General features: G+C 41.1%; 1 protein-coding gene across 1 annotated transcript in view; it reads right to left on the bottom strand.

Annotated features, from left to right (window-relative positions):
- The window catches only part of srcin1a (SRC kinase signaling inhibitor 1a), a 59,445-nt gene extending 35,170 nt beyond the window's left edge, over nt 1–24,275 (bottom strand). Inside the window, exons 1-3 of the mRNA XM_020607316.1 lie at nt 24,186–24,275; nt 2,321–2,350; nt 1,161–1,510 (exon numbers count right to left, since the gene is read on the bottom strand). Of these exons, the coding sequence (XP_020462972.1) occupies nt 1,161–1,510; nt 2,321–2,350; nt 24,186–24,210 (405 nt within the window). The 5' untranslated portion in view covers nt 24,211–24,275. The remainder of the gene's footprint in view (nt 1–1,160; nt 1,511–2,320; nt 2,351–24,185) is intronic.
- Nucleotides 24,276–25,288: the final 1,013 nt, after the last annotated feature.

Genomic DNA, 25,288 nt, shown 5'->3' with positions numbered 1-25,288 from the left:
CATCACCACAAGAACCACAACAAACACTACACGGCGTGGAATCTAATCCCAGCTGGCACATCCTAATCCCACACACACACATGCACACACCCACACACACCTGTCTACAACAGTCTCTGGCTTCCAGTTTCAAGCTTCCAGTCTCATCTCACCTGCAGTGCACCTGTGCCTGTCCACCACTCCAGTCATCCCAAGCTGTGTGTGTATCAGGTCTAGCGAGTCCTCATTGCGTTTTTACCCATGTCTCCCTCCCTCCGTTTCTCTTCCCCTTCCTCCCTCTCCCTCACTCAAGCCTCCCTCTCTCTCTTCCCCCCTCTTTCTCTCCAGTTGCACATGCGGCGGAAACTCTTTATTTAATTAATTACAACACCAGCCGATTAACTCCTTCGCAGATGGGTTGCTGTCTCCCGCTGGTGCTGGCTAATTGAGCAGTGGACTGTTTGACTAGCTGCTTTGCTACTCTCCAGCTCCACCTCCCCTCCTCCCTCCCTCCTTCCTTCCTTCCTTGCCGTCAAAGTCTGTACAACCAAAAGATGAGAAGGAATCCTGGGTGCTGCTGCTTCCTCCCCTGTGCAGTGAAAATGCCCTGTCACTAGAAGTGTCCACTCACCTTCCTGGTGGTTACTACTTGTTTTTAACTGCCTGCCTTCCACTTGTTTTCCTCTCTTCCTTCTGGCTTTATTACTCTACAATTCTTTCTTCTCTACACAACCTGACCTTTGCAATGTGATATCTCTACTTACCATATAAGGCATGGGTTGCCACAGCAACGATGGACTCCATCTGTCTTTCACCCGCCTTCACTAGCTCTCTCTCTCTCTCTCTCTCTCTCTCTCTCCCCCATATGCCATTCTGTCATTACATCAGTTTGCTAAATTTACGATACATATGATTTCACCTAAGTGATGGGACTTTGTCTCTACATGCAAATGTAATTTTTGTGTTGATTTCACTATATCAGTGTCAGTATTAACCAGTTTAACTGCAAAAAAGAAATGCACACTTAGTACTAACTGAAGTGTAATATGTATCTCCAAATGGCAGTGAAGTGATATGAACAACAGATGCATGAATAATGTGACAACATTGGGATGTATGTTGTAAACATACAGAGTTCTATTTAAGAGAGTAACTTCCTCGTGAGCAGGTGAACTGTGTACCTGTTCTCGTGCAGACCTCTCTGATGTGCCCCTCATGCTGGCGTGGGAGGGTGAGGGCGATGGCGGGTTGTGGTGTGGGCTGTGGTGAGGATGCTGCAGCTGCTGCTGCTGCTGCTGGTACTTGCTCTTCAGGTGATCCATGAAGGCATCCCTCTTCCGTTCCATGTCAGCCTTGTGCAGATTGGTCAGGGCCTCCAGACTCTGGGCGGCGCTGACGGTATGGCGGTGCTCCGACGTGTGCACCAGGCCCACATTGGAGAAGCGGCGGGCACTATTCCCCAGTGTCCGGTATTCCCTTGGATACTCCAAGTCATCTGTCGAGATCATGTGACTGCCACCACGCTCGGGATCTGAGGGACAAGGACAGAAGTGGAGAAGGGAGGATAAAGAAAAAGAATGAAGGAAAGACACAAGGAAGGGGTGTACAGTGTGCAAGAAGGAGGTGAATCATCATCCAAACAAGCATGCAGAAAAAATTTAGGGTGGAGATGTACATACACACTGAGCAAGCACTCACAGGTGGAATCAAAATAAGCAGAAAGAATGAGAGTGGAAAAAGATGGCACCGAGAGGAAAGGACAGAGAGAGAGAAAAGGGATGAGATGTTAAACCAGGACCGAGTGGTTCTCTGCAAAATATCTGATTTCAAGTTCTGAATAGAAGAAAAAGAGAAATATAAAATGCTTCTCCATTAAATCAAAGCAAGAGGCTAAAAGAGAATTTTTGTCAGTGTATATTTCATTGTAATACACCTGCTTGTCATGTTAAGTGCCTTTTTGTGTTTTCTGTGAAAACAGACAGAAACAAAATACTGAAAATTATGGTGACAAAGTCAGGTGAAGTCAAGCTTCCTCACCAACGCCTGTTTTAACTTTATGAAATTCCTATTCAACCCTCTGCCATTTCCTCTATATATTTTCACAGTCTCTCGTCTAGAGGATACTGATTCTGCTGTCCATATTTTAAGGAGGCTCATCAATCTGACAGCCCTTGGCCTTTTATCAGTGCTCTAACTGACGGATAACACAGCTCGAGGTGGAAGGAAGAGAAGGGAGACAGCCGGGAGGAGACAGTATGGTTACACAAAAGTATGTGACTGGGAAAACAGATGAACTTAAAGCATGATAAAAGAGCAGGGAGCCATTTGCTCGGTGAGTTACCTTGCTTAGGAAAACAGGCCCCAGGGTTGGCTAGAAGAGAAACATGCCAGGTGTTAATTTGTGTGTTTGTGCACAGATGTGCAAGCAAACACATCAGAGCACTGTCACATGACCATCAGAAAAGAGCTACCGTGAAATGATAGCACTTTCTGTGTTAATGCATTAAATATGCATTATAATGTGTTCATAAGGATTAACATATAGGGAAATGGTTTGTTATGAAGGCTAACAGTGTCTTACAAGAACTTTAGGAACAGAAAATAATGATCATCATGCATTTTTAGTGTTTTTTTACAATCACAACATATTTAATCATCAACTCTCAAACTTCAGACTTCAAGCAGGTTACAAAAAAAATCATTACATTATAAAACACCAGTAAAGTTAAAAGCGTAAAAACTGCTGAGGCTTAATAGGGGTGAATGAAGTAGACCATCTGTACTTTAAAGGCTCATCAGCAGTATTAGGATGAGTTAAGCAAGTGAGCAGCAGAGGGAAGCTCCTCAGGGCAGGAGCAACAAATGGACTGTTAATGAACACAGAGGAAGAGAGGAGGAAGCTGGCCAGATGGAGGCTGCAACACTCTCCGGTGGACAAACCTTAACACAGAGGAAGCCTGTTAAGGGCAGAAGGTCATTCTGACGCAGCTGTAATCAAACTGCACACTCGTTGTGAGCACATTTCTCACTCTATTCATTCTTTCAGAGATATCACACTAAAGGGCTATCAGATGTTTCAATACCCTGCCCTTACATTCACCACATTATGAAGTGCTGATAAACTGAGCACGGGTGAGGTGGAACGGACTGACCTTCTGGCAAACAGCATTAGGATTGAACTCTCTGGTCCCTCGCAGCCTCCCACATCTCTGGTTTGCACTTCATTAGGTTGGAACTTACTGTGCATCAGCTAACAAGGACCTGACTCAAGGGCCCTAATGGTTGACAAAGCTGGACCTATATACCAAGGCTGACGGAGCATCAAAAACAGTGACATGCCTCTATAATTTCAAGTCAATATGAAAAAGTTCTAACAGAAGTTAAAATGCTAAACTGGCTTGTAAACAGAAATATATGAACTCAGTTTTGTTGCATACGTTTCTTTGTACCACTGGTTTGGAATACAGCCCAGAAACTTTCCAAACTGCAGTTTGTGAATATACTTCACAAAGATGTACAGTATACTGTACAAAGCCCTCGTCTTGAAAACAGCTGGGGTAAAAGTTGTGTGGGCAGCAGAGTAAGAACAGAAAACGGGAACGAATTATTCATCTTTACTTTCGTCAGTCACAGCCAATATATTTCCACATATGCTGGCAGACAATAACCCAAAACAATCTGTGCAAGCCCACACAACAGCAACATCATTGAAGCCTGCATAAAAGAGCCTTGATGGGGTGGGTTTCTGGTTAATGCTTTATCTCAAGACGACAATGTCTGTCAGTAAGTCCAGGTCTGCAGCAGGCCAAATTGCAACTACAAAGACTAAGAAGCTCCAGGAAAAGGTGTAGCCTGTCGGTCAACTAAATAATACAGGGCTCAAATGACAAAAGGAGTCTACAATCAGAACCGATAAGATCTGTGAGCCCACCTCGTGAGGCCTGGGCTGCACTGTGAAGATAGAGAGCACAATCAAGAGCATTGACTTGCCTAAATAAAACAAGTCTGCTGCAGAGGGCACTGAAAGATAAGACAAGACAATCAGGGGGAGAAATTATCTAAGCTGAGAAAAGGATACCGCAAGGCAAATAAAAAACAAACTAGCAATGATTGCAGCTTGATCAAGCAGTCCAGCTCCATTTGGTCTCTGGGTTCATGCAAAACAGATCAAACCTAAAAACCTTCTTTTCATTTGTGGAGATTGATCGACAAAATGAAGATGATCCATATGAAAGATGCCAAAATGGGTTTTTTTTTTCATATATTTCATTTTTTGTGATTACCCCATATTCTTATTTTGTCTTGCATTCACTGAGCCATATTCCTCAACTTTTCACCTTCAGTGGGAATTTCAGTCTGTGAGATGAGGCATTTGCCACTCTACCCATAACCAACTATCAACAGACATACATAATATCCTATATCCAACAACCACATCCTGGACCACACACTTCCAAAAGTCGACTTGGGACATGAAGGCAACCGGATTGGCTGTGCTCTGATGGATTAGGAAGAGGCAGGTGGTCTTTCTTTATATTTTGGGCATGTTAAACAAATGAGTCAGAGGTACTGGAGGGTGTTAGAGAAGCTGCAAGTCTCCCAGAATGACAAGAAAGCTGCTGACGGCATATATCAAAATAGAACTCTAAACTCCTTAAAAGCTAAATTTAAATTCATAGGCTCTTTGAACATTTTTACTCTGTACATGGTGCTTTTGTCACATAGGCAACTACCGTACATCTTGAGGTTTCCTGAGTTGCTCTTGTCTCAATGCTGATTTAAAAAAGGTAAGTAAATATTATTTGGGATAATGCAAATATTCATTTACTGTCTTTTGGGGCATAGAAAGACACCATAACATTTAATTAGCAGAGTATTTTCTCCATTATTCAATTATTTATTTAGTCTGTAAAATGTCAGAAAGAGTTCAAGGTGTGGTCTTGGAATTCACTGTTTTGTTCCACCAACAGTTTAAATTACAAAGGTTATAGTATTTCACTATATATAAAAAAGGGCACCAGTCCTTTGCCAATTCAATTTATAATCAATTAAGTGACTATATGTTTCAGCATTAATTTCCAGAAACTGGAATTGGTTTGGTAAAATAGCTTCTCAGGCACCAAACTGATTGTTTCGGTGGCTGCGAAATAACAATTCAAAAACAAATAAAATACTAATTTATACTTTAACATTACAGAAGATGAGCTCTCTAAATGTCTTACTGCTCACATACAAGGTGTTTTCCACTGAATAGGCTTGGCTCTGAACTGTTAGACATCAGCAAAATTAAGTGAGATCAGTGAATAAAAAAGCATGAGTAATAAATTGAAAAATCTATCATTAGCCTCAATAAGACCCTGAAGACAGAACTCTCTGTCCAGAACATCATGTCAAGACAATTTTGAAGTGCACTTTCAGCTCAGAGCTGCCAGCTTTATGGATCAGGATAATAGCAATAAATTCTGCATCATTTCAATCAAACTTTGTACTAATAAAACCACTGAACTTAACAAATTCCTAAAGATATGCGTGCATATGCACATTTGCCAGTGCCAAAACATTTTACTTATTGTTATGTAATTTGCTGCAATCTGTGAGTCTCAGCTTTGTTAGGGTTCTTTTATATTAATGTGGCAAAATGCACTTCTCTACTTTGTATTTAATCTCTGTACAAGAATCAAATTCTTCATGTCCAACACACCTGGCCAGTAAAGCTGATTCTGATTTAATACATGTTGCTTATCTGTCAAAGAGAGAATGATACAAGGAAGACATTCACTGCCTTTAGCCTCTCTGTGTGTTTCTGCTGCTGATTTTCTTTTTAATCTTAGTGTATATATTTAACTATTTTTTCTTTTTTTCTCATATTCATATCAAACTATTATGCTGTGGCTGGTTATTTCTAAGGGCAACATTATTCTTGGGACTCCTTTTGCTGATTCTCCCATGTTGAATTGTGTTTTTAAACAGAGCCAAGTTTTCCTGATAGAGCAGTGTCTCCCCAAAAGGTCTGTTTTTACACAAATGGTTGAGGAAAGCAAGGCAAGCTCAACCCTCTGATACACAGCCTAATTTACTGCAAGCATGGCAGGGCTCCTTGCAGGATACAGGCTGTGACAGCACAAGGTGGGTAGACCGGTTGAATATTAACCAGAGAAGAAGCAGGGAAGAGGTAAAGGAAAAAAATTAGCAGCAGTTGCGAAAACAGCAAACTGCAAATCCAGCATGTCTATTAAGACTACAGGCAACAGGCGTACAGCTGTTGGCAATTGTAACTATATGCTCTAGTGGGAACAGTTAGAACAAATAACTAGAAGGAGAGAGGGACATGGCAGGATTCAATATAACCTGCTATTAAACCACAAATCAGGCCTGTAAAAACCCTGCAGGTCACAACTCAAGAACCAACAAGGGGGCTGCAGTTCCACATGTATTAAACTTTAAAATGACAGCTGTGGGCCATATTAGTCGCACTCATAAGGATAGTTGGAAAGGTTACCACATTAAAACCAACTTGTGTGCTACCTGTTGGCTTTGTGATGGTACTGCTACCATGACTTTCCTGTTCCATACTGTAATTACTAAATCTGCAAAAAGAACAAGTGGCTCTTCTCTTCCTAACAGGAAGCGGTCAGACAGACCTTGAAATGTATTAGTGCAGATATTTGACGGCAAACATTTGGGCTTTGTTCAACATCCAGCAAAAATGGAATTTGAAAAAGAAACATTTGTTTTTTTCTCTCACCCATTCACTGGATGTGGCTTCTATACACTTAAAACAATGAGGCTCCAGGTAAAAAGACATAACAGGCATGTACACTTCACTATTTTCTCTCCATTAAGGTAATCCCTAAAAGCTCTGAGGCACCACTGTGCCAGGAAAGGAGAGTTAAAAGGTGAAACTGATGGCTTGGCAGTGAAAGCAAGCCATCAGAAGGTCAGCCTGCATGTCTGTGATGCTGAATGTAATAACAGGCCAAGACAACCAGAAGGCTCCAGGCTGCCACATGTAAAACTGACAGAGACAAATGCAATCTGTTGCCCTGCAAAAAGTGATGGGAACACCGTCTTGATCATTAAAACATGCAGAATAAGAAGTGGCACACCCATCTTTCTACCTATTGCTTCCCTGTGCCAATCCATCATCTGCCTCTCTCTAGCCCACAAACCCTCCCAACTCCAAAATTTCCCTGGACGACACTGGGGAATACTGTGGAGGCAGCCAAGTTAAAACTGTAACAGTAATGTCGGCCCAGCAAAGCATCTTTTAATACACACAGGCATGCACTCAGACTATTAGAGCATACTACGGTTCCACAGCGACATCTGAAGCTGAAAACAACAAATACGTTTGTGCTCAACTGGAGGATTAATGCTAGAGATGATATATAAGTGTCATGGAGGCAGAAAAAGAGAGGAGGAAAATAGGGTGTAAGGAACAAGCATAATGAACCTCTTTGTTTCACCTGTCATCCTGGTAAAAGCTGGTTGTCTTTTTCTAGAACAACAGTAGTCCAGCAGCAGGTGAGAGAGCCTCTTAATTATAGCCTGTAGCTGAACCACATCAGTCAACACACTACTGCTGCTGAGCGTGAAGAAGAAGACACTCCCAACACACCTCATTACATCGGTGCTGGGGAGACGGATGCTACTTTCAATAAGATGCTAGATGAAAGCAGACCAAAGTAATAGAGATTAAAGAGGCCATGGCATGCTTTTCTTTGTTTTCTGACTTATCTACAGTGTTACAAAAGAGACTTGTCATTTTAGACATGACCTAAAGCTCAAAAAGTTAGGTGTACATACTGTATGTTCTAGAAACATGGTTTATACAAGTCTCACAAACTCTCGCTCACTAGAATTTTTTTTTTTTACAAATCTAAGTATTACATGATAGTTTAAGGATTTCCTTGAATGGTCATAATTTCCAGGTAGTTCATGGGAGCTTGCCTGACATCCACCAATGCCACTGTAAAGGTGGAATTTTTCAACTATGACCAGTTTTGTGGATATATTTTACCTCCTGCTGCTGCACTGTGACCAGATGATGTGGAAAAAAGTACAGGGCCTGAGGTTACTGCATGTCCGGGAATGTTCATGTACAGGGACTCGCTGGATTCCCCCGGAGCACAGTACCTGTTTGTTTTGACTGCTTGAGGCAAGTGTGTTTGCTGCATGTGATGTGTTGCGGGTTAATGTGCAGATTAATGATCCATGATGTTATTATCAGTGCTACACTACCTGTTACCGACCTTGGAGCTACTTGAACGAGAGTGATGTTTCCACTACTCAGTGGGACTTAATGGTAGGTTTATTAAAAACAAGAAACACACATGTTTCCTGTCTGTTAATGCATTGTTTCTGTAGAGAATAGTTGAAAAAGCTGGAGAGGTTACTGTGTCTGCATTATGCTAGTTAAAATATGGGGTTTCACAGTTACCGGCTTTGTTTAGAGTGTTACACATCTCTTTTCATCGATACATATACCGTTGTTTACCTATCTATGGAGAAAAAATTCATATTAATTAATGCTGTTGCGGTTCGTGGTGCTGTCCACTTGTAACACAACACCGGCAACAGGAACTGTGAGTGTTCAGGAACTATGCTCTCGTTTTTAAAAAGATGCCCTCTGGTTTTATGGTTGTGAAATAATTAGACTATTTTGAGTTATGATGGGTGCAAAGCTAATCTAGAGGTACCCAAGATTAAACATTAAATGGCTGGAAATGAGCAAAATGACCAGCCATGGGTACTTCAAGAGATGGTTAGTTTGAATACAGGACGACTGGATAAGAAGGAGGATCCACACCAGCCTACATACAGAGATACTTCAAAGAGTTGCACATCTTCTGACAGCAGTGCCTTGACCTCTGATCTCCACAGAGTGCAACACTGACTGGTATAGTCACAGGTGGAATATGCCTGAGTCATAGACAGAACAGCATAATCCAACTTATTTCATTGTGCAAAGCACCATACCAGTATTTTTGCGTTTCTAATAATTTACAACAAATCGCATGTACTGTACTTAGTCATTGTTACCATTTAAATTACTTTTATCCTTTCATGTAATGAAAATACTGCCCAGTTTCACCTTTGTAACATAACTAGAATTCCGTTCTTTCTACCTATGGCAGATGCAGAGACCGCAATTCACAGTTCTATGTCATCCATTCTCAATTATTGCAACATTCTGTTTTCAGGCCTGACAGGTACTAAAAAGTCTTCAAATGGTTCAGAGTGCTGCATTTATTATTTTTTTTACCAAATCCAGAAACTCTGACCATATTACACCAATTTTAGTATTCTGCCACTGGCTCCCAAGGTAAATCAGACTAAGGTGATTCTAATAACATATAAAATCTTAAATGGGCCTTTCATACCTGTCTGATCTCCTTAAACATTATATTCCATTCCATCCTCTCCACCCTCAGCATGCAAGGATCCGGTCTGTTCAGAGTTGAAAAAAAAAAACCCCTGCAGGCTGCAGAGACTTTTCCTATCATGTCCCCTTCCTCTGGAATAACCTCCCTGTTTACATCAGACAGTCTGACTCAGTGGAGGCACTTTAATACAAACTTAAAGGTCATCGATAAGCCATGACTTTCAACTAGGGGAATCGTTTTGATTACGCCTTGGCTCACATTTGCATGTCTTCTTCTCCCTGTCCTCTTTATCATGCAGTTCCTCTGCATTGTACCACCAGCCATCCTGGACCTGTCTCTCGTCTAGCTGTCAGTACACGTTCAGATATCAGGTTCTAAGGAGAGAGGGTGTCATATGCCATACAGACTGTAAAGCCCCTTGAGGCAAATTGGGCTACACAAATAAAAACTGACTTGACCTGTTAATCTGATACCTTAATAATCCCTTTTGGAAATGTCTCTTCCTGCCTTACCCTGCCCACATGTAGATCAGTGCACAGTGCAAGTTACAAAACAACCTCTGGAGCTGGTAGATTATTAGCAATAGAGTGGATCTTCACTGGGGGAGGAAAGAAAGGAGAGAATCCAAGTCCTCCAATTTAAGGATCATCTCACTGTGCACAAATGCCCTTTTGTCTGCAGTATTACTGTAACCACACTGGACCTCCTGTATGTAAAGTAAAATGAAGCATGGCTGAAAGAACAGCAACAAGAAACTGTGCCAACTACACCTGGTGTGATAGATGAGATGTTACATTTACTGTGTTCATCCCTACCTCATTTTTCCCACTGCCTCTTTAAATCTAAAAGTGTTTTTGTAAAACTAGACTTGTTGGCTTTTCATATTCACAGCCACAAAGAAAGACAGAAAAACGCAAATATCTGTCGGAGATGGAGGTACTACTTCAGTATGAGAGAAATGCCCAGTGTGCTTTCAAGCTAATCTCAATGGATTCAACAGAGCAGCACGATACAGCACACTACTGTGCCAGTGCGCCAAGCGATGAAAGCAGAAACAAAGCATTAAAGTCTGATTTTGAAAATGGGGAATAGCATCACCTGTGGTACCATCCAAGTGGGTTTTCTCATCCTCACAAAAACAATAAGCTCTCACAACCATCCAACAAACAGCATTTTGTTTTTAAGAAATAATTACTCCAGATGAGCAAACAAGTTAATATGGGTGCAGAAAGAGAGAGATAGGACAGAAACAAAAAGGGATAGAAAAGCTGACTTTCCTGAGGGGCTGAATGTGGCTGTTTATCATGCAAGCAGGCCCACTCTGGCTGTGGCAGGTGGATGAAAACACTTGCTCAATCAAAAACTGCTGTCTTTTCTCACTCACACAAGGCCACACGTCTCACTCTGAACCACAGGGAAAGCACAGCAATTTGAGCAAAAATGTGCAGACATTAAAGGCCTCCTAGCTAAAGTACTGCACTGCCTTGCCTGACAGCCAGTGAGAGTAGGTACACAGTTGATAAAAATCAAAAAGGACAGTCAAACACTAAGGAGAAGGTCACATGTAACAGATACTCCACTGCCACAGCTGCCAAAGACTCCACAGTAAATTTCTCAGGTCTAATATATCATATTTTGTCCCGTATCAGTGCCCTATATTATTAACAGCAGAGCGAATCCATCACACATGCACACAGATGTACACTGGTGCATTAAATGCTGCAAAGCATCCACTGACTGAAATATTCCTGACAGGGTGAAATTTGGTCAAGTAGCTTAAGCTGAAGAAAATCTAAGGATATAAACGAAAGATTTAAGAAGCTTCTCTATCTAAGCTGATACACAGAGTGTTTGTGTATTCATGAGATGAGTTATTATGAAGGAGGGGCAACACCAAAGAAGAAGGTGGAAAGGAAGTTATATATCTTTTCACAGTGGGGTTTCGGCTTTGTGTACAGTAGCACTGCGTTCCAGCCTTATGTTCATACTGTAGACAATGGTGTAAAAGGTAATTAAAATTCCACTATTGTTCAAACAACTGCATGCAATGTGAAAGGCCACTCACAATGAAAAGCCCACTGAGAAATATCAATCAACTCTGAAGACAGTGCTAGACATGGTTAGTCCATGGTTTTAGTGGATCCCTGTTTTGTTTGTCTCATGCAAGCACACTGTACAAGTAACATAACATCCATACCAGTGGCATTCTTTTCTACAGGTGGCAGTAACACACTGACAATCAGAACAAAAGACGAAGGCTACTAGCAAGTACACATGAATATAAACAATCCCAGTGTAGGAAACAAAAAGATTAAAAAGAAATCTGGCTATGATATGCAATCATCCACACATTTGTTAGACCTCAAGGATGCAATGTGCTGCAGTGAGCAATACTGACAAACAGTTTACAACAGAAAACGCAGAAGTAAAACCATATACACCTGCTTTTATTATCACCCAGCAAGTAAAGAGGAATGCATGAGCAAACTGTATATTGGTAGAAAAATATATATTATAGAAATATACAGTATAACAGCATACAGTTTGTTATTGTACATCACTGACAGCAGGTTCATTAAGTCAGGTCAGAGCCACTGTCTGTTTTTCTCCCACAACATGCTAACAAGATCAGGGCGATTACACAGCAGCTGTCTGCAGGCACGTTGCCAAGACTGTGAGTAGTATACCAGAGTTGTCAAACAGAAAGTTGCAACACCTCTGTATGTATGAGAGTGAACACTAGGAGAGTTTGTTTAATATACTGCAGAAACAAACTTTCAAATTCCGCAGTGCTTAAAAGGCACCCGCAGGCAAAAGTAGCAGGGACATAATGAGAAGACAAATTTGTGAAATAAAAGAGATGTGACATGAAAAATCTAAACTGATGTGCAGAATAGGAGAGCTAAGTGCTTTCTCACAAGTGTAGAAAACAAATCATCTTATTTTTCTGTGACAATCTGAAAGGGTGATAATAGGTTAATTAATTTATATAAAGAGAATCAAGAGCTGTTAAAGAATAAAAACACACTCAAGGCTTGAGTTGTTACAAACAAAACTGGTACAGTATGTCCATGCTAAAGCTGAAATATAATTCCTCCTTCTCCAACAGCAACTGAACTCTGTCAGATCCACCAGGCCCAACACCATTGATCACTTCATGTTTAAAGGCCAACACTAAAGACATTACTTAAAGAAAAAGCCATTTTATACATTAATAGTGTTTTCAGCAATCTCCACACAGAGACTAAAACCAACAATGATTTTCCGGTACTCAGTCTGTCAGTCCTGGATTAGCTTCTTTGTCTGTGATGTTGTTGTTAAAATATGATTAAAAACACATCAGTGAAATACACCGCTGTACTGGGTGACATATTTCTTCATTAGGCAAACCCCAGACCTGAGCATGAGTGGCTAACAGAATGTAAACAAAGCCGAGAGCTTGCACAAAATCTCACAAATTTGCAGTTGACGATGACTTGTACTAACTTAAAAACATTATGGCTGTTCAAGGTGTTTGGGACGACATAGTCAGGCCTCGTGTTTCATCACAAAAAAATGTGTTTTTATTCATTTTTCAGAAACAACAGATCTATCGCAAAAATGAACAAGCTAATTCGGGACTGTCAGCTGACAGATACAGTATTAACCCTGAGTAGAAGTACAGTAAGTCATTGCCAGTTTTAGTCTCTGTATGAAGAAATATTGTTGACAATACTATTATTATAAAAATAAAAAAAACAGCCTTGTCCCTGAGATTTGGCTATTTTGTATTAAAATGTACTCTACAAACTAAGAGGTCCCATTGCCAGAAACCCAACTGCAAAAAGCTACTGTATCTTTTTTGTTGTGGTTCTTACAGTATATCAGCAGGATTTTTTTTTCAAGTAAATAAGGTCCTTAACAAGATGATTATATTTCTACTTTCATTTCAGTGAAGAAAGCCAAAACCTGATTTGTGTTGCTAAGATTAGTCTAAGGTTTCCTAACAATTGTGTAATGGTGTGTACTGTAATTTACTTTAAATCTTGTCACCGCTGCTGGTTCAATAAGAATATTTCTGCTGCTAGTAGAGAAGCACTATTAGGGTTACTTCTTTTACAGAGCAGGTTTACTGAGCTGCCTCTGACATGTAGTTTGTTTCCTCTACTCCCAGCAGACCTGCTGCCAAGCCTCTTGTAGCATTAACACGCTGCCATTCTCATTCCACACAAAGCCAACAAGGCTGACCTAACAAGCACTCTCCCATAGGAACACATCTGCTGTCAGATTAGTTAGGCTCTGGCCATGGGTTATCAATTAAAGTAGTGAATTAGATTACATACTGAAATTCATTTATCACTTAGATCGGCTGATTAAATGATTTACCAGAATGTGGGCATGTGGTGATGGAGAGGCGCTGAAAGACAACAGGAACATTAAAAGAGGATGTATTTAGCTCCACACACCAAATAAGAAGTTACTGCAAGAAGAGAGAGAGAAAAATGTGTTTGGAGTTCATCTGCTCTTGAGACAAAAGCATGGCTGGCACAGAATGCGGCTGCATTTCACTCAGTAAGTTTAATTTGATATTAAATTTAAGCGCCAACCTTGATATCAACTTTTAAAACATCTAAATGCCCTGTTAGATTTTGTTGATTAATAGTCCAGCAGAGCAGTTACTGATTAGGGGTGTAAACATTAACCGATACATATTGGAGATATGGCTGCATCAGTTTAAAACCACAGATTCCTTCAAAACTTGCCTAAAATTAATATCATAAATCAATCTTTGGCAAGTTTCTTGTTACCCCTCTTTGTGCTGTGGCCTCTAGTGTGTGCGTGCCTCTGTGTGACACATGATCTTCTACTGATGTCCAGTCACTTCTAGCAACCCATGTCCAGGGGACAAAAACATGTCAGAGGCCACCGTGTTAAACACATCAATTACCCTAAGGCCAAAGCTCATGTTCTGCTAAAACAATGAAGAGATTCTTGATAAAACAGCTGCACTGCACAAAATGCGCAGTGCTTGTAGAGTATGAACCTTACTACTCACTTAGGAAGGCAACATGGTGTTGAATCAGAGGAAAAAATGCCAGTCACAGGACAGTTAGCTGCATGAGCAATCACCAGTAACAGTACTAGTATTAGCAGCTATAACACTTCAGCGATTGTAAGACTGGGCTGCAGAGGTAGGGGGGTGTCACCAGCTGAGGCCCTGGCAACAGCACCTCAGGTGAGTGGCAAAGTTTACACTGAAGAGCATACATTAGGATGATACAGAAACAACAAATAAGCCCAACTGCTGCAATACAGTATATTAAGTTTACAACACCTTAAACACAGTTGTCTTCATCAGTGTAGGGATTTCTGGCCCTTGGAAAAGAAGCTGGGTTCATATGATTTGCCTCTATGCATAAATGACAGACATGCAGATTTTCTTGAAATCATGAGAATAACATGAACAATTTTCAAGAGAATTACCCTGACAGTTTAACTGGAATGCTACCACATAAAAAGAGCAATAGGCAAAAAAAAAAATACCTCCAAGAAACTGAAAATGAAATAAAAGGGATCAATCAAAACAGGCAGTCATTAGCAGAGACGAGTATGACAGCAACTGTCACGGTAGATCGGTCGCCTTGGCAACACATCAGCTGTATCACAAAGCTGCTGATAACTGTGACCAGCACCCCCCCACCCACAGACACGCATTTGTCCAACAAGCAGGTTGCACAAGTATGATGGTGAGAGACACAGCCGGTGACAGATGTGGCACGAGCAGGGCATTGGAGATTACAAGTTGTCGACTCAACATGGTTCAGATCTGTGTTATGATGCTGATAGTCATCTGTCACTGTGCAAACTGCTCTCTGCCAGCTGGTATCAGGGAAAAGACAAATGGAGAAACTGAGGATGAGAGGCAGGTGGTGGAGTTTACTGTAGGAGGCTGTGAAGTTAAGGAAATCAACCTTAAACTCTCTTATCTTCACATCAGGCTCTGAAATCACTTTATTTTGTGGTAAACCTAAACACTGATCATAGAGGATAGCTGGATCATAAAAGACACACGTTGAAACAGTGTCACAAAAACAGAGACGGCATCTACTTGAAGTGATGCAAAAACTGTGACACAGATCAGAGATGAAATCACATACAGTATGGAGGGTTCCAGCCTGTTCGGAGGGTTCACACCCAGTACGAGTGGGGAGATGAGCAGCACACAGCAGTCCCTAGTGGGGTGTTAGAGTAATTGCTTGCTTCATCAGTCCCCAGAGGATATCAGAAAGTGCTCAGTAAAACCCTGCAAACAGCAGCTCCACTTTCTGCCTCACATCTCCTATCAACCTCTACTGCCTTCATGTTTGTCTCTGTCACAGATAGCGAAAGGAAATGCGCAAAGAAAAGTGTACCCATTACTTCAGTGTGTGAGCCTCATGGTGTCAGAATAGTGGCCACTATTAAATTATACTGTTTTTATATTACAGTCACTGTGAAAAGGCATTTTATTAAAAGTCAAAGAGCTCTATAAAAAGTCTTGAGCTGGAAGGAAAGGGACCTTTGATGCGACAGATCTTATTTGAGCTTGTGACAGAAGACAAAGCTCTTTGTTAGCTAAGTTATGTTAAGGATTGATGAATGTTTCACCACTGCAGCTATATTTTCTGGTGTTACTGTCTGTGTGGATCAGGAATTTGTATGTGTATACCAATAAAACAAGAATATATTATATTTCTCAGAATATGGAGATAAAGTTTTGAGACCTTTGTGGCCTGTTTTAAATTTTTTCCATTAACATTGTTTTGCAGCTGCAAGGACCTGCACAGCAGCAGAGATGCACATTCAGAGGACATCTAGAAGACATTTCCCATGATAAATAATAGCATCTTCTGTAGTTATAGTAGCATTGCTTTCATTTGTTTTCACTTACCAACGTACAGTATGGCGCTATGATGATGACGTGCTGTGTTTTCTGCATCATTAATCCTTTTTATGTTGTGTATTGTGCAACCTTGACCCTGCTTAACTCAGATAAATAAGTTTCACTTAAGGTTCATCCATCACTTTTCCATCTTCTGTGCATCACTGATTGTCCTTCTCTACATCAGAACAACCCAGACACTGATAACCAGGCAGAAATGCACATTACATCATGTCTTTGCTTGAATGCTGTTCTTTCTGTTTACTGATCACATGACCATTCATATTTGTTCATATGCACCAATGACATAACCTCAATCTTCATGAACTTAAATCAACACTCTCTTCTCCTCCTCCTGGTTATGCCTCTTTCTCCCCCTCTCTCTCATCTCCACTACTGCAACGTATGTTCTGAGTGTCTAAACTGCGATAGAGGATGGATGAAGGGGTGGGGCATGTGTACAGGACCCTTTGGTGATGTACTGGAGGTGAACGGGGAGGAGCAGCCAGTTGGCATGAAAGAGGAGGAGATGGTGAGTTAGACATTAACAAGCTGTCATTGCCAACACAACACGGAATCTACTACAGCAACAAAAACAGCAGAGACAAGCCCTTGACTAGCCTGGTGTTATAAACAGTAACCAATCAGGCATACACTCCATTACATACAGGAGGAGTACAGAAAAAACTGCAGGTCCAGTTTAAACCAGACAAATAGAAATTAATGTGTTAAGATGGCACCATTTGTAATGTCCTGGTTTTTTTGCATAAATTGGCCATGAAATGTGATCTGATATCGATAAACAAAATATTTCTAAGCTGATAAGACACAAACAGCCATAATCTTTCATTACTTTTTCTTCCAGCTGTGTAACAAAGAACTGTTTGCTATAAACTGCAGTTTTAGTCAGTGAAAGTTAGAAAAACAGCAACATTTTCTGTCCTCTTCCAAATGGCTTACTGCAGTGGACAAGGATTCATGGATGTTGCTGCCACCACATCAAACTTACGTTCAACTGCAGCAGTCATAAACTGATCAAACCAAAAAAGAGAAAAGTTCAGACATATCAGGTGGTAAGTTAACTTTATGTGAGGAAACCAGCAAAGCGTTGCCTTTCCCTCAGTTGATTTAACCTTCCAGAGACACATTAGAAACATTCAAACATCCAGAAAGGTTTGATCAAGATACAGCTTTGATTTCTTAATAAATAAATAGAGTCACTTTAATCTCTGAATGCTGTGATCAAGAGTTTCTCCAACAGAGTTCCTGCTAGTATATTTTAAGTCACATACAGTAATGTATTGTATAATAGAATTAATAGCTGAGGAAATATGTTGCTGATAGTCAGAACAGCAAGTATCATTTAAAGTAGCAATTAAATGGCATTTTTGATGAGTCTTAAAGTCAACTAATTCAGTGTTTTACTTTAGTTTTTAAAACTCATTCCATAAATCACACCAACAGGAAAGCTGCCTGTTTGAAAGCAAGTGCACAAGCAGGACTGCTGTGGGGATCTAGCTCTTTAAGAGAGAACACAGCACCATTTATTATGAATAGAGAGACATCACTCTGTTGTAGTGATCATTCTCCACATTTCTTCTTGTCACCTGCTAGGTGAATGGAAAAACCTGAAAACTGTTAAATGTTCTGCCCAGAGCACTTGGCAGAGTAGCCCCTGGCTAATCCAGTATAGGCACTAGCACTGAGTCACAACCAGCTAAGAGACCGAGAGAGATGAAGATTGACAGAGAATAGTGCAGAGGTGAATCAAACCTAGAGAGCCACAGATGAAAATGGGAATTCAGAGGCTGACAGAAAGGGGTTGGTGACAAGGAGACAAATGAATGGTTTGTAATGAAGTTAGGTGTTGAAAACCAGGTGGAAAGAGGAGAAAGTGCAGGGAGAAGTGGGTCAGGAGGTGGTACATACACAGGGAAAGGGGATAAAAGAAAAAAGATTTAAAATGGGGCCAGGGGCCAGATGAGTGATGGCAGAGAAGGGAACAGAGAGGAGGAAACTGGGGTGTGCCAGGTGTCCTCCAAATCCATTTGTCACCCAGAGACTCGTTACTGTTTGAGTGGGCGTCCAGTTATAAATAGGTTGCGGAGCCTGTGTTTGACAGGAGGGAGTTGAGAGTTTGACGGCAGCACATTAATCTCTCTAGAACACTCCCGGAAGATGGACGGAGCGACAAACAGACAGATCTCCCAAAGCAAGCGCACTATTTTTCAGTCAGCGATCCCATTGACGTACTGTTTGTCTCAGTTGGAGTCTGTCTGACTTTTTCCTGACTCTTGCTTATATCCACCTGGCACATACATGGCTTCTGTGCCAGACATGTCACAAGAAGCCACCTTATCCTTTAACATGACTGTTTCTAATATTTCTAAACAAACAAACAAACAAACAAAACCCTCCATTCTGTCTTATACTCCCCCCAAGCTTTTTCACTTTTTCTTCAAGTTCTGACTGCAGAGCTCTTCATGCTTCAATAGAGGCTTTTGAGATATTTCCAATTTCTACTTAAAAGCTTGTGAGTCACTCAGGGCATGTTCCATAACTTCTTTGTCTCTCTGAGGCTTTCTCTGTTCTTATTTTCATAACTTCCTAAAAAGCAACCCTCTCTCTGCCTTTAATTAGATTTAAAAAAAAGAGATTCTCATCATGAGCAAACATCAGGTTATATTCCGTTTCTTGCCCTCTGGCCATTTGGAGCCAATGTGAGCAAATGCTGCTTTCTTCATAGATGGCGCCTCAAGCTACTGCTTTGCCCTCATGTCACCTCCTACCAGCACACACAAACTATTTCAAGCTCCACAAATCTACTCTCTCCAAGCACCAGCACGGATTCCCTCCAAAACCTGTGTCCTCCAGGTGACCCCTCGCTAACCTCAGCAAGGCCATTTGTCCGCGCTACACCGTGGTTCATCTGGACATAAAGCTGTCACCCAGGGAATGACTGAACAAGGCTCAGAGCCAAGGCTCAATCCGAGACTGTCCTCCTGTAAAATACAACAGTACACATTGTTTGTGCCAGTGGGTTATTATGACAAAATGTTAAGTGTCATAGTCTGACAACATTTAGCAACAGCTACTTATTATGTCACAAGGAAAGTAATAAATATATAGAGGCTGAAGGTTGAAGGACTTGTTGCTCAGTTCTAACCTGAAGCCATTAGCAAATAGCCAACTCAAAGCTATTTTAAAATGACTGTTCATTACTAATGAGTGGGTTATTGTTTCTGAGTGCCTCTGGTAAGTGACATAATCCATATAGACATATAACTGCAATTTTTGCATAATGTATGTACATATATATGTTATGTACGTGTATAATGTACACAACCATATGAAAAGAATGTCAAAATGTGAAAGGGTTCACTCGTGGTGTTAAACCTCCAGAGAATTAGGTTGCATCTGCAGCTCCACATGACTTCAGGTTTCAGCTCTTTATTTTAATGTCCAGTCAACAACTTCACTGTTTTGGTTCATTCTATTTACAGCCATAGCTGCCTGCTATGGATGTAGAATGCAGTGGAGCACTTAGCAGCTATGGCTGTTTTTTGTTGCCCGCAAGTGGCCATAAAATCATAATTATTTAAGCAAGTTTAAGCAAATATTATAAACAGAATACATTTTGTTTAATAAAGTAACAAAGTTTGCTTCAAGCCAGTACTTCAGTTCACCTGGTTCACCAAATAAATAAATAAATAAATACAATGTTGCTGGTTTGGTATGTTCCTCTTGAACTTTTGGTGACTTCCATCCACTTCAAGATCATCTGGAAGAAGGCAAGACACTGTCTTACAGACAGAGATCCTTATTTCTGATTCATCCTGCTTTGGAAGCTGAAGTGCTTTGACACAAAGTTCTACTGAGGCAGGTAGCCCTCAGTACTACAGAAACAACTGAAGGCAAATCGAGTTCTGCCGACTGACAGTAAGTCATGAAGCACCTTTTCTGTATTCTCTCTCTCTAATGGCACAACTATTATTATTAGTCTTGACTGCAACTGGATCCCATGTCATAAATAGCAACAAACAGAAAGAAAAAACATCATAAAGATAATAAAAACTAAAGAAAGGGCTTGTTTTTCATGTTTTAAAGTCAAATACATTTGGGAACTGGGGTGTTTTGCTGCAATTTTGAAGATTTAAGCCGTTCTTAGTTTTCATTATTGAGACAATCATATAGGATTATTTTCCAAAGCAAAGGTTTTAGATAAACGAACCATCTAAATTCTCATAATTTGCTGTAAGAGAGGTTGGTCTGACTCTGAAATGTCTTAGACACAAGAGACTGAGATTTAGACGGTCATGTCTTTTCAGTGGCATAATGTTTAGCAGTTTATACAGTAGCAGACAAATCCTTGTGTGGCTTCATGAACACAATACTTCCCTAGGCAGCAGACTAAAATAGCAAGTTGAAGGCCAGTCCTTCAACTAGAGAACCTGTGTTCAGGTCCCACTATTGGCAAACATTTAACCTGCTGAAATGTCCTTGTGCAAGACAGTCACAGTCAGCTTCAGTCATGCTAGTCTGTAACTAACACTGACTTCTGATCTCCTTGTATAGTACTGGCAAAAGAAAAAGTAGCACGTTTGTATTACACTATTTATATTAAAATGTTATGACCAATATAGTACAGTATTATGTTACATCATCATTTAACCCTAATGATGATGTTTATGTCATTTAACATGCTGCACATCCATATTTCCAAAGGTGACAGTGGAGATAAAAAAATATTTTTCAAAATTGCTATTGTTGATAGATTCTAAATATAGCCTGAACACAACATAGCCCCAAAGAGAGCTAACGCCAGAGGTTGCCTGTTCGTGTCATGTCAATGTGACTGCACAGGAAAAAAAAAACATGAAAGGGAAACAAACCTCTCCTCTGTGGGTGGAAGTCTCAAGAACACTGCCATGGCCCTTCATCATCTCCTCTCTCTTCACAGCTACTTTCACTCTCTTCTCCGTGGCTGTGACAAATAGTGCAGACCCCAAGTTTTAAGTTCAACCCGTGTCTGAGGAGCAAAGCTGCATGTTTGAAAGTGAATCTTTAATCGCTACCACACATACTGTACAGTGGAACAGCTTACACTAACTGATATATGTACCGAACAGCATGGACTGAGACATTGTCTAAAGTAGTTCCAGTACAGTGATGAAATGAAAAGTCAATTAACTGATGAGTTGATCAGTAGAAAAGACTGATTAATTGTTTAAGCCATTTATCAAGGAAAAATATAAAACATTTAATGTTTCCACCTTCTCCAGTGTAAGGATTTGAACCGTGTTTGAACAGTCAGGCAACACAAGCAATCTGAACACATCACCTTAGGCTCAAGTAAATTTTGACAGACATTTTCTTGGGCTTCCCCCTAAATGTTGATTCAAATCATCAGTTGAGAAGCCCCTAAGTCAACTTTCATTTTGTCAGTCGAATCACAAAGCAGGACAGCACAGCTCATTTGTGCTTGCTGCTCCGATGCTCTCAGCTCTGGAACTGAACGTTAGTGAGGTCGGCTAAACTACGTGCTAACCTTTCATTCAGTCTGACTCCCTTTTTAGGTAATAGGCACTAAGCTGCAGGATGCATACTTATTTCCATGACCATGTGAAAATGTGTTACTGTCAGATCAGAAATGCAAAAAAAAACAAAAAAAAAAACATTAAACTATATGTCTTATACTGCTGCTGCAGGAGTTGAATGAAATGCATCTTCCCAACAAGTTGTTTTTGTAATTGTGGTTTAGATGTTTAGATGTATTGCAGAAAAAAACATCTACAGGATAATTTATGTCGACTGTGTCATCAACCATGACAACGCCACTCACTCCAAGGATAACACTGAGCTTCTGCAGCAGCTGCGAGCATTTTCTACTATTTTCTGATATTTTGTTGGCTATAAATTCAATCCATTAATTTGAAAAATAACTGAAAGATTGAGTGGTCATAGAATGTTACGTACAGTAGTATGATGGAAGGTAGAGGTACTGCTAAAGTACCTCTGTCTCACTCACACCTACATGTTATCATAGCACACGTGCATCAGCTCCATAAATATCGTTAGAAATCCCAGCACAAATACAGATGTCAGCTGCTCAGTTCTGATCTCCCACTGCCTATTCTCCAGCTGTCATGAATCCTTTAAACCCTTTGTGAAGACAACAGAGTGTAGGTGTGTTTATAAGAAGTCGGTGAGGAAAGTCATTTATTCAGAAAAAATTTGTTTTGTTTTCATCTTTGAAGCTGCTGCTTTACTAAATGTGTACTTCTCTGAGTGTGCATGTGTGTTTAAGATGCTCCAACTTTGTGAGGCATGTTCCTACATCGATCATAGATGCACACACACATACATTAACTCTCTATTCAGTGATGGGATAGGGAGCGTGATGAACAAATAAGGATTTAAACTCTGGAGGTTCACTTGACTAATTAACAGAGAGAAAAGAGTTTCTTTTAAAGAAGCAACAATTCAAGAGAGCAGGAGGAGGCCAAGCAGTAAATCAAGGATCACTGCACAGGCTCATACACTTGACACAAACTTGTATTAAACCAACTCTTTTCAGCTGTTCTGAAACCGAAAACTCTGAGTTTTCCAACTCTGAGTAAGTCAACTCAGAGTTCAGGTCTGAACTCTGAGTTTGTTGAACCGCCTTCTTGAAATAGGCCCCAGGAGGAGGCCAAGCAGTAAATCAAGGATCACTGCACAGGCTCATACACTTGACACAAACTTGTACTGTAGATGCCTGCATATACACACTGCACACACCCACACGCTGCACACACATACTGCATGTGCACATCCTAATTTGCGATTGAGTGTGATAGGACGGGTAAGACAAAAGAGGGGTGGAGAGGTGTTGGCCTCTATTGACTCAAACCCCTGTGGGCTAATGAGAACTTCAACACACAAACACACACAAAACACCCATACACACCCCCATTACTGTCATATTGCTGTGCTGAACTGTGAAAGTGGTAGTTTAGCATCTCATCAGTCCTCCTCTTTCAAATTTATCTGTAGTGAGAGAAACTGCAGTCGCTTGTCAGTGTCCTTGTCGCTCTGTGAGCTCTGTGGGTCACCTGACAACACACACACACACGCAGCACGACACACACACTGAGGTCATCAGAGTGGTGTAATTATGAAGAATAACCAGCCTAACTGGTCCAGCTGTCCTGCTAACATTATCCAGCTAGCTGCCCTAGGTCATGCATTGTCACTACATACTGTATGAGCACACAGCAGAGGGAAAATAGGAAAATGTAAATGATGCATATTTGGAAAAGGGAGTGGCAGCACTGACTGACTGAGGGCTTTTATTTTGGCATGCTGACATCTCCTTGGAAACATACAAGGGACAGCCAGACACCTCACAGAGGAGCTAAACAGTCAATTTAAATCAGCTTCAACTGCAACAAAAACATTTTCACTCTGGCAAATATGAGTCAACCTGGCAGCAGGAAAAACAACAACAATAAGAATGCAATGAAGTCAAACTGATTGGCTACAAATGGCTTTAAAAGTCCCAAAAGGTGCACGGGAAGCCATGGTAGAGTTTGTAAAGACGCTTGTCATGACTGAGGCAGCGGCCACAGCCACAGCTCAAGTGCTGGAGGAGCCACCGAGCTCCACAACCTTTGAACATACAGGAGGCAGGCAGAAGCAGACAGCAGAGCTACGTGACTCACATGACAATAACCACAATCACACAAATGCACAACCACACTGTCACATATCTAGAGTTATGAAGCTTAAATATCAGAAAGCATCCAAGCAAATGGACCAACTAAAATGAATGCCTGAAAACAAAGTGAGAGGGACAGGAAAATAGGAAAAAAAAAGACCTAACAAGAATTATACCAGGACACACAAAATAAGGACAGGGGACCACTCCAAGTGCCCACCTGAGGGTTCCCCTGCATTGTCCATCTGCGCTCCTTTCAGCCCTCTACCCTTCACTCTCTTTTCTCGTCTAGGTCAAACAATCCTTCCTCCCATCTCCTCACTCATCCCCAGTCATTGCCACCTCACTGGAACACTGGCTTAGGCAGAAGATTGTGTTGAAAAAAACAAAAATCAAAGAAAGGGAAGGCAGGGAGGGACAAAAGGATTGTGAAAGAGGTGGGAGAGAGGAGGAGTGTGGGAAGGAACACAACCAGAGAGAGGCATGCTTTGAGAAAGCCAGAGAGTGACAGAGGAGTAAAGATGCCAGTTCTGAGCTCTCTCTCTTCTCCCACTCTGATTGTGCCTCCCTGGCTCTCCGTCGTGCTCGCTCATCTCTCTGTCTCCCCATTTCCCTCATTAAGTTCATCTGAGTGGTCATGCCAAGTTAGCAGGAGAAAACATGGCTTGCTGTGGCCCTAAAACATTTTAGAGACTGGCCGCTGACTGTGGACCTGTGTACGCTGATTGCATGCTGGAGGTCACAGATTGAGCAGGACTACATGTGTGTGTGTGTGTGTGTGTGTGTGTGTGTGTGTGTCTGAGAGAGAGAGAGAGAGAGAGAGACTGTCCTGTCAGCCAGCCAGAGCAGCAGATTACTGACGCTTCACTGGCACATCCCACTTCATCCTTCTCTCCTGTCACCCCGGCAACACCTCCGCTCCCTGCCTGCTTCCCCTGTCCTCCAATTGTCTTCCTCCTTCTCCTCCATCTGTCTCCACTTCTCTCTCCCCACCTCTTTCTTTCCTTGTCTTGACATAACATAAAAGTCTTTAAATGTAATTTCATCTATCGCCAAAATCTACTGTATACCAACAGAGCTAGGACTGCAGGAAGAGTAAAAATCATTCATCTCAGCATCTGGAGCCGCTCTAATAAAAAGAGGTATATTGTATATACACACACTCAGCCCCCAGGGTGCTTCCTTGCTCATATAAAAAGGCAAGAAAAGCATTGTGATAATTAATACCAGTAGGCCTGATCTTAGGTCTATATTAGCACTAAACAAAGCTCATAAACCATACTGAACCAACAAGCGCAGTTAAAAATCAGAGGTGGATGCAGA

This window comes from Monopterus albus, unplaced genomic scaffold, assembly GCF_001952655.1.
Source record: "Monopterus albus unplaced genomic scaffold, M_albus_1.0 scaffold85.1, whole genome shotgun sequence".
NCBI lineage: Eukaryota > Metazoa > Chordata > Actinopteri > Synbranchiformes > Synbranchidae > Monopterus > Monopterus albus.
The sequence above is the reverse complement of the archived record's forward strand: the minus strand, read 5'-3'. Positions and strand labels throughout refer to the sequence as shown.